The sequence below is a fragment of the Zeus faber genome, assembly GCF_960531495.2.
Source record: "Zeus faber genome assembly, chromosome: 11".
NCBI classification, from domain to species: Eukaryota; Metazoa; Chordata; class Actinopteri; order Zeiformes; family Zeidae; genus Zeus; species Zeus faber.
In genome coordinates this window covers 17,038,609-17,048,682 of record NC_137205.1, presented here as the reverse complement: position 1 = coordinate 17,048,682, position 10,074 = coordinate 17,038,609, and the positions used below count along the sequence as shown (strand labels likewise).

Genomic DNA, 10,074 nt, shown 5'->3' with positions numbered 1-10,074 from the left:
CCCGGGAGGAATTCAGGGTCAAGTGAAAAAAGAGATGACAAATAAAAAATGGAAGACAATAGACTGTATGTAGACAGAGAAGAGCAGCACAAGACACTGCCTGCCTGATGGTGAAGTGTTTATTTTAATTTGGTTGATGGATGACAGTGTGCTGCTTCCTCAAGTCAAACAATGCGACTGGAACAGTTTTTGTTTAACAGTTTTTTATTTTTTTTAATTTCTGAAAAGCCGAGCGGGATTATTTGGATGAAAAAAAAACAAAAAACAAATAATACCTCCTGCCTCATTAAATTGCTGTATGTAAATGCATGGGCCCCAGATAAGCTTGTGTCGATCCGAGGTTCAACTCCAGCATGCGGTCATTTGCCTCTCCCTCTCTCTCTACCACCCATTTCTTGTCCCTCATCACTGCTCTCTGCAAAAAAAAACAAAAAAAAAAAACTGCCAAAAAAAAAGTTTAAAAATGTAAATGTATATATATATATATAAAAAGAAACACAAATAATCCTATATAAGTCTCATTTTTGATTTAAAAAAACTTTCACTTTGAACATAATAGAATGTGCTATTTCATGCGTTCTAAAGGATGTATTAACAAATTCTGTTTTGGTTTGTTACTGTGTAAAATATTCATGAACTTTGAAAGTTATATTTGTTTTTGTCTCCTCAAATTACATTATTTGGTTAAATGGGATCTATTACGCTATTCCTTATTTTCTGTGATATATGTAATGTTACAATGTGGGATGTTCATATTAGACGTGGCCATTGTGTCAAATAATGAGGTAAACTAGTGACAAAGTAATCGCTTTGAACATAACGCTCAGGTTTCCGACCGCTCTGGACGCTCGTTTTTCCAAAGGTTTTTTCTACTCTCTGCACGAGCTGACGTCAGCGCATCGTGGATTTATTTACATGGTCATCTGCTCCATCCCAGCCGCTGTGCGTGTCTCCAAACAAATCCAATACAAATTGTGTGTTTTTATTGTAGATGTTTCTATTTATTTATTAACAAAAAATCCCTGCGTCCGAGAGTCCTGGTGTGTCGTGCTGCGGTGTCCGTGTCCTCCACAAGATTGGAGCACGGCAACCTAAGTCAGAACAAACTTTTAAACGAAGCCTTGTAGATCTAATATTATTGAAGATTCAGCAAATGCGTTGCTTATTTCTTGCCTCAAATTTGTCCAGAAACAGATTTTGGTGGACTGATAAGGTGAAATCAGTGAAAGTTATGGAGTTAATGGAAGGAAACCCTGAAGCCATGCTCAAACCCCATTGGCTAACAGAACTAGGGGCCTCAGGGGGGTGGCTCCTCCCCCTGAAACCGAACGTCAGGAACACAATGGATTCAGAGGTAGGTTAGAATGGCTCGAATGCATAATCTAAGCATAATCTAAGCGCATGATCTCAGCAAAAAACTTCGAAAAACATATTTTGTGGACCTCCAGGACCTTGACTTGTGTAAAAAGGAGCATAATAGTTCCTCTTTTAGTGATAGAAATCACACAGCAAAGTTTTTCGGTCTTTCTGCCACTAAAAAAAACAAGACGTGGAGCTTAACCAACAAAGGACATTTTAGTGTGACACATTTGTTTGACATAAGACTAATTTTTATTATTGTTGTTATTATTATTATTATTGTTGTTTTTGTTGTTGTTGTTGTTGTTGTTGTTGTTGTTGTTGTTGTTGGTTTTCCACATTGTTATTCTTCCAAGAATTCAGCACAAAAAGAGCAGGTGCGTGTGGTTTTGACTGAGCCATAAATAGTCACGGTCACAATAATTCAATGAATATGCTAAGTGAATAATTAGTGGCCTAATCACGTGTACAGGCCCATACAAAGTATATTTTAATAATCTCTCATTGAAATAAACATTGCACAACATCCCATGTTAATGGATGTAATACTGTCACAATATTCTCATCTATTGTTCATTATTATTATATTGTATCCAAATGAAGACGTCGCAGTGTAAGCAATGTTTATCATTTTTTTCAGTTGAAAATATCATATGAATCATATAAACATGGGGTTCGGAAAAAGTTATGTTATACTACATTTTGGGGCATTTTCAATGAGAAGCCTCGATGTGCTTGTTGTGAATGAAGACGTCACGTTCCACCGCTCGATAGACGAAGGAGGCCTCCGGGAGTTTTTGGACTCATGTCGCCCCCTGTTGGTCAATATGTGTACTGCCCCCCAATGCTTGGGACGGCTCTCTTAAGTTTGCCCCTGTAACTTCTCCCCAGAGACATGGAAACATGGACCTGAGTGGAGTGGCAAGCATTTCTGAGAAATGACTGATATATAATAATGTGTAAATAATATGTATAACTAATGTGCAACGTGGAGAATAAGGGAAAAAAGGATTGTCATTGAAAAGTATGTAAAAAATAAAAATAAAATGACAGTGACGGCTCAAATAAAAAGCGGCCCCAGCTGTGAATCTTGAATTTCTGCCATTAGGAAATAGAATGACGACAAATAAAGATTGACAAAACAACAATTAAAAAAAACTAAAAAAAACTGCCTGTTATCATCGATAAGTGTGGGGCTTTATGGAGATAAGTCCATGCAAAAGTTTATTCCTTATGGACAGTTGGATATGTCCCACATGCATTTGCAGCAATGGTTTTGTCATGAGCAAACTCTAACATTAATTGAATATAAGACTCCAAATCACATCGGGTTGGATTGTCGAAGGAAAAAAAAAAAAAAAAGTTTCTTTTTTTTTTTTTTCTCACTGTTGTTGACTTGGATATACACTGACTGAGCACTTTATTAGGAACACTACACTAATACTGGGGAGGGTCTCCCTTCGCTCTCAAAACAGCCGCAATTCTTCGTGGCATGGATTTCAAAAGATGTTGGAAACATTCCTTTGAGATCCTGGTCCATGTGGACATGATTAGATCACGCAATTCCAGCAGATTTGTCAGTTCATGCTGAAAATGTCCCGTTCTATCACATCCCAGAGTCCTAAGCTCTATTGGATTCGGATCCGGCGACTGGGAAGGCCACTGAAGTTGTCATGTTCGTACAGTTTGAGACGGCTTTTCCCTTTGGGACATGGTGCATTATCATGCTGGAAGTAGCCATGAGGAGACGGGTCAGTTGTGGCCACGAAGGGAAGGATGCACATGGTCAGCGACAACACTCAAATAGGCTGTCAGAGTCCCAAGAAAAAAAAATCCCCCACCCCGTTACACCACCGGCCACCAGCCTGGGCTGTTAACACAAGGCAGGTTGGGTCCATGGATTCATGCTGTTGCCGCCAAATTCTGACCATCTGTGTGCCTCAGCAGAAATCAAGATTTCTCAGACCAGGCTACGTTTTTCCAGTCCTCAGCTGGTGAGCCTGTGCCCAATGCAGCCTCAGCTTTCTGTTCTTGGCTGACGGGAGTTCTGCCGTTGTAGCCCACCCGCCTCAAGGTTTCGACGCGTTGCGCATTCTGAGATGTTTTTTCTTCTCGCCACAACTGTGCGGAGCGGTCGTCCGAGCCACCGTCTCCTTTCTGTCGGCGCGAACCGGACCGGCCGTTCTCCGTTGACCTCTCTCAGCGACAACGTGCTTCCGTCCGCAGAGCTGTCGCTCATTGGATGTTTTTTTGTGGGTTTTTTTTCTTTTTTTGCACTGTTCTGACCGTTGTGCCTCAAAATCCCAGGAGATCTGCAGGCGCAGAAGGACTAAAACCGGCCCGTCTGGCACCAACAATCATGCCACGGTAGAAAACACGGAGATCACATTTTTCCCCCCATTCTGATGGTTGATGTCAACATTAACTGATATACAGTATGTGTGTGTGTGTGTATATATATATATATATATATATATATATATATATATATATATATATATATATATATATATATGTATTTGCAAGAATAACTAGGTGTACGGTGTTCCTAATAAAGTGCTCAGTGAGTGTATATACAGGCTCGAATTTCGTCCCCGCCTCCAACAGCCTCCACCCCCAACAGCCTCCACCCAATCGCCTCCTCGCAGGGGAACTCCGAGGCTCGAGATAAATCCAGGCGGCGGCTCCTCCGCCCGCAGAGTCCTCAGCGCGGCGCAGGCGGCGGCAGATGCATCCACTCACACTCACCCAGCCTCTCTCACTTCTTCCCCAAGTGAAAACATTTGCACTTTTGCATTTGTCACTGGTCGAAGTTTTTCAACAAACTTGAAGAAGAGGGACGAGAACTTTTTTTTTTTTTTTTTTTTTTTTTTTTTTTTTTTTTTCGGTGCTTTTTCTTTTTCCAACTTGTGGAGGAGTTAAAAGTTTTGTTTTTATCTTTTATTTTCGCAGCGTCAGTCTCTGCAGAGGTCTCAGCAACCTGGGATTTTAGGAGTTCAAGGAACTTTCTCTCGAAATTTATTCTCACCACTATCATACATTTTTTCTGACCAGAAGCTCGCATGAATCTGCTCGACCCCTACCTGAAGATGACAGACGAACAGGAGAAGGGCCACTCCGACGCTCCGAGCCCCAGCATGTCCGAGGACTCGGCGGGCTCCCCCTGCCCCTCGGGCTCCGTGTCGGGGTCCGACACCGAGAACCACCGGCCCCTCTCGGACCACCACCACCACCACCACCACCACCACCACAACAACAACAACAACAGCAGCAGCCACCACAACCAGCACCACCACCACCACCACCACCACCATCTGCTGGGCCCGGACTACAAGAAGGAGGCCGGGGAGACGGAGGAGACGGAGGAGGAGGAGGCGGAGGAGGAGGAGGGCAAGTTCCCGGTGTGCATCCGGGACGCGGTGTCCCAGGTCCTGAAGGGCTACGACTGGACCCTGGTGCCCATGCCGGTGCGGGTCAACGGCTCCAGCAAGAGCAAGCCCCACGTCAAGAGACCCATGAACGCCTTCATGGTGTGGGCCCAGGCCGCCCGGAGGAAGCTGGCTGACCAGTACCCTCACCTGCACAACGCGGAGCTCAGCAAGACCCTGGGAAAGCTGTGGAGGTAGGATGCCCGAGCTCCCTTGTCTCCCCCAATGTGCTTTATTCTTTATTTGTTCTCGTCACTAAACGCGTGGGTGTTGTTCGTAGGCTGCAGTCATCGGTCTAAAAACAGATTTTTATTTTTTTATTTCTTTCATTTTATTCTTCTTCTTGTTCCTCAGCCTGCTTCAGAGCCGGTGCAATGCGAATACATTAGTTGTATAAAAAAATAAGAGAGTAATATCAACGCAACAATAGACTGAAATTACTGTTCTGCATTTTCTACCCTTTTGTATTTTCTTCTTCATCCTCAGAATTCTTAGAAATCTGTGAAATATATCTAAACACACACACACACACACACACACACACACACACACATCAATTAAAAAAATAATAATAACAAGGCTTTAATTTATATTGATAGGAATACAATTGTCGGTCTAAACATTTTTATTTTTCTTCTTTTCCCGCAGCATGCTTAAAAATCTGCAATATAAATAAATTGTTCAAGAAATTAGAAAACACTTATAATAGTCTACTCCACTGCATAAATGATGATAATAATAAATAACATCGGCATGATAACATGTTTGAGGGAGCTATTTCCTGCAGATCTACTTGTTTTGTCAAACCTGTTCTGTCCTTGATAAGTCAGAGTACATGCACTTTGGAGTGACTCTGACGCTTCCATGTCGCTGCTGTGCTTCCAGGCTGCTGAACGAGGGCGAGAAGCGCCCGTTCGTGGAGGAGGCCGAGCGCCTGCGGGTGCAGCACAAGAAGGACCACCCCGACTACAAGTACCAGCCCAGGCGGAGGAAGTCCGTCAAGAACGGGCAGAGCGAGCCCGAGGACGGAGAGCAGACCCACATCTCACCCAACGCCATCTTCAAGGCCCTGCAGCAGGCCGACTCCCCCGCCTCCAGCATGGGGGAGGTGCACTCTCCCGGAGAGCACTCAGGTAAGAATTCCTCACTGGTTTCTGCTTTGGCCCTTTATTAACTATAGCCATGATATGACTGTGCAGGAAACTAGATGTGAGACTATAGTTGCAGCTGTGGTTGGCATAACCAGGTTAAGGATTAATGTTAATGGAATTTTTATTCCACCAATGCACCTGTCCACGTGCTGCCAATATGGTCTTCCTTGATACCCTTAAATCAAACCTATTTAAATCAAACCTATTTTAATATGAACCCATTCTTTTTCTCAACCCATCAGGTCAGTCCCAAGGCCCTCCAACTCCTCCGACCACCCCTAAGACCGACCTTCCCCCCGGCAAGGCCGACCTGAAGCGCGAGGGCCGCCCCCTGCAGGAGGGCACCGGCCGCCAGCTCAACATCGACTTCGGCGCCGTGGACATCGGCGAGCTGAGCAGCGAAGTCATCTCCAACATGGGCAGCTTCGACGTGGACGAGTTCGACCAGTACCTGCCCCCTCACAGCCACGCCGCCGTGGCCGCCGCCGCCCAGGCTGGCTACACCGGCGGCTACGGCCTTGGCGCCCAGGCCTGGATGTCCAAGCAGCAGCAGCAGCAGCAGCAGCAGCAGCAGCAGCACGCGCTGACCACTCTGGGCGGAGGCGGCAGCGGAAGCGGCAACGGAGGTTCGGGTGGAGGCGACCAGGGCCAGGGCCAGCAGAGGACCACCCAAATCAAGACGGAGCAGCTGAGTCCGAGCCACTACAGCGAGCAGCAGGGCTCGCCGCAGCACGTGGCCTACGGCTCCTTCAACCTGCAGCACTACAGCGCCTCCGCAGCCTCCTACCCCTCCATCGCCCGCTCGCAGTACGACTACTCGGAACACCAGACGGGCGCCAACGCCTACTACGGCCACGCCACCGCCGGGGGCCAGGGCTCCGGCCTCTACAGCGGCTTCAGCTACATGAGTCCCAGCCAGAGGCCCATGTACACGCCCATCGCCGACACGGCCGGGGTGCCCTCGGTGCCCCAGACCCACAGTCCTCAGCACTGGGACCAGCAGCCGGTCTACACGCAGCTCTCCAGGCCTTGAGGAGGACCCAAAACCTCAGCACTGACTGGTCAACAAAGACAGCCAAACTCAAAGTACATAGAACTTCCTGTCTGCCAACACCCCTTTGTCACCAACAGAAGAACAGGACCGGGACTGATTTTTGTTTTTTTGTTGTTGTTTTCTCTTGTTCCTAGTACTGAAAACATGTGTTCAGAATGGCTCACGACAGTGCCTTTTGTATCGTTTGGAATTGTGATTATATTTTTCTAGATATAATGTCAGACAATTGCTTTGAGAATTCCTCTGTGAGGACATATGGTTTATAAATATTTTAGTATGTACTGTGTATGTGTTCCGCTCTCATCGCCGCACCATCTTCATCACCATCATCATCAGTGTCATTATCATCTCCATCAACGTTGTTGTCCTCATCGTTCGAGGGTTTTTCCAGACTTGGTCCGAGGACCCTCTGTGGCCTTACTAATGTATTTTTTTTGTACAGAAAGTAAGTTACAGCCTTTTACTCACACAACATGTCTTATAAATAGCCTAAAAATTGTGCTTCAGATCTCTGTACTGTATATATTTTATAGTGATTTCTCCGAGCGAGGCAAGTGTGTCATAGTTTGGTTTTTCTGTAAAGGACGGTGTCACCGGCGAACTTTCTGAACTGTCTCTGCCTTTAGTCTCAGATAATTATGTCGGGAGAGTTACTATCAGGTTGCCATGTCATTCTACGAGGGGCCTTAACGGTGTTGCTAAATGTAATTGGGCAATGCTTGTTTTTTTTTTGGTTGTTGTTTTTTTTGGGGGTTAATCTGGGTACTGCCTTGATACCATCGGTGCCTGCGGAGCCCCAGTCAGCTCCGTCCACTGGTAATGCTGGTTGGACCGTTCAGCCTCCATCAAAACCTACAGCCCCCACCTTTCTAACCTTTTTTTTCTTAATTTATTCGCTAGCATTAATTTTATTTGAAGATAACTATTTGCAATTATCGTCTTTTTTTAAAATTTTTATTATTATTACGCAGCGATGAACTGAATTGGAAAACATTGAATTTTCAGTCTAATAGTTTGCTGTTATATGTGGTACATATTTGGTTATTTATCGTTGGTAAAAATGTTTCCATTTAAATGTTCCTTTGTTTTTTTTTGTTTTGTTTATTTTTTCTCATGATCTAGTTATGTACAGATTACTTATAATTCCAATAAACCTGTCTAAAGTCTTTTCTTTAAAAAAGAAAAAAAAACTGGAATTTTTATTCTCACTTGTTTCATTCTAACAAACTGATTAATGGTTGTGGAAGTCGCGGATGCGTGTAAAGAATCTCTAGAATCACAAGATACCTTTATTTGTTTTGTTTTTTTTAAAAGCTGTTTCTCATTTTATATTCCGTATCCTTAGTTCTCATGTTGTCATCTTCTAAATGCAGTTTCCATAGGTACACATTGCCTTGTCTGAAAAGCTTATATTTTGTATTACATTGTTTGCAATAAAATGAAAATATATTGAAAAATTAAAACGTTTGTGTGCGATTGATATTTTAGAGTTAATAGGGAGAGTGGACCATTACGTGAACTTAGCCTGTTATTTGAGCTGACATTAAGATGAATGACTATTTTTTTCAAATATTTTTCTAATATGCCAATAGTGGAAGGTAACTCATTCCGAAGTAAATAGCGCACAGAATGATTGAGATTCTACATTTTAATGTGGCGCGCTTATTATAAAAAACAGTCTTTAAACCTTCCTCAGCGAACATACAATTAATCATGTTTTCATTGAGGCTACACACAGGTTTTGGACTTCCAGGATCAATCCCCCCCATTGAAAGCTGCCCGACTGGGAGCTTAAAAAAGGGGGCTAATGTAGTTTGTGGAAAGCGGGGCCCTCGGATTCCTCATTAGAGCTCGCTTTGGAGGTTTTGGAGCTCGTCTGCGGCTCTGCAGACCGTGAGGTCACGCCGCCGCCGTCTCCACGGCCGATTGAGAAGATGTATGTCCACACCCCGCCCACCCAAGCCCCACCCGCCACCCCCTGTATACTCCACCGCCTAAAGAAACAAACTGCACTAGAGAATATTTTATGTCCATTACCAAGTATACAGTAAGGCGAGCTTTAATAAATCAGCCACAGTGTAAACACAATCAGGCTCTGGTGTTTTTCTGTTTTTTCGTGTGGTTTTTTTTTCGCAGAAATCCTAGGCAAGGGTTCGGGGGGTTTCGGATGACATCTCTGTCCTCACGTCAACTGGACTAAAACCGCTTCTCCGTCACCCGCCGCTGCACCCCAACCTTCGCCTCGGACCTAAGTCTTCCTGTAGCTCGGCCCCAACACAGTTTAACGGATGAATCGTGAACAAAAGTTCAATTGAGTCAAATTCCGTATAAACATCTCGATAACCACAAATATGTGATCACAAAAACTTGATATTATGAGGAAGTATAATGTGAAAGCACATTAAACCTGTAATTCAAGCGAGAATCTCGACATGAACGTCTTTCCAAACGTTGCTGTTTTGACGATTCCGTGAACGTAACTCCTTAAATTGATAATGGTCGCGGGGCGTGAAGGATTTCTTAAGTTAGGATCTTAGTCCAACACACCCGGGTCTTGTCGAGGCTGAAAAAGAACAAACCACCTCAAGTTATCCTTTTCACAAGGGTCCTGAACATTTATAGACTTGATATTTGTCTTTACTCGAAGGGAGCAGCATGAGAAGAAAGACTTCATTTTCAATCATTTGGAGAAATCAAACCCTAACTCCTATCCCAAAACCTACGAGTATCCACGAGGTTAAATGTTGTCCTTCAGGTTGCACTACGACAAAGTAAAGTTTCTGAACTTCATCGACGGTTCTGGATGTTTCTACCTCTTGGTTAAAATACACACAATGCTATCCAGTGGTTCTCAGGTATATCTTATTGAAGCACTAATAGTCATGAACTCAAAAATATCGTAAAATAACGGAAATCGAGGAATCAGAACAATATTGTGATATTTGATTTTGCCGACCTCGCCCAGCCCTACGATGGGGCCTCGCAGGCCACTTTAGGCCACATCTCCATATTGCTCAGTGCTGGCGCGTCGATGACTTTGTCCCCCCGTGCAACCAGAAAACGACATCAGAAACGGCATCGG

At 44.3% G+C, this 10,074-nt stretch overlaps 1 protein-coding gene across 1 annotated transcript; it reads left to right on the top strand.

Moving 5' to 3' along the window:
• The first annotated feature begins 4,237 nt into the window (after window positions 1-4,237).
• On the top strand, window positions 4,238-8,449 carry LOC307237022 (transcription factor Sox-9-like). Its single transcript, XM_080009632.1, has 3 exons — window positions 4,238-4,981; window positions 5,673-5,920; window positions 6,181-8,449. Exons 1-3 carry the CDS (start codon window positions 4,422-4,424, stop codon window positions 6,969-6,971), a joined length of 1,599 nt encoding a protein of 532 aa, XP_079865758.1. The 5' UTR covers window positions 4,238-4,421; the 3' UTR covers window positions 6,972-8,449.
• Window positions 8,450-10,074: the final 1,625 nt, after the last annotated feature.

Excerpts from the sequence above, each read along its gene's own strand:
- LOC307237022 (XM_080009632.1), top strand. The coding sequence starts at position 4,422 with ATGAATCTGCTCGACCCCTACCTGAAGATGACAGACGAACAGGAGAAG. Across the intron at positions 4,982-5,672 it reads ACCCTGGGAAAGCTGTGGAG|GCTGCTGAACGAGGGCGAGA; the intron begins GTAGGATGCCCG and ends CTGTGCTTCCAG. Across the intron at positions 5,921-6,180 it reads CTCTCCCGGAGAGCACTCAG|GTCAGTCCCAAGGCCCTCCA; the intron begins GTAAGAATTCCT and ends TCAACCCATCAG.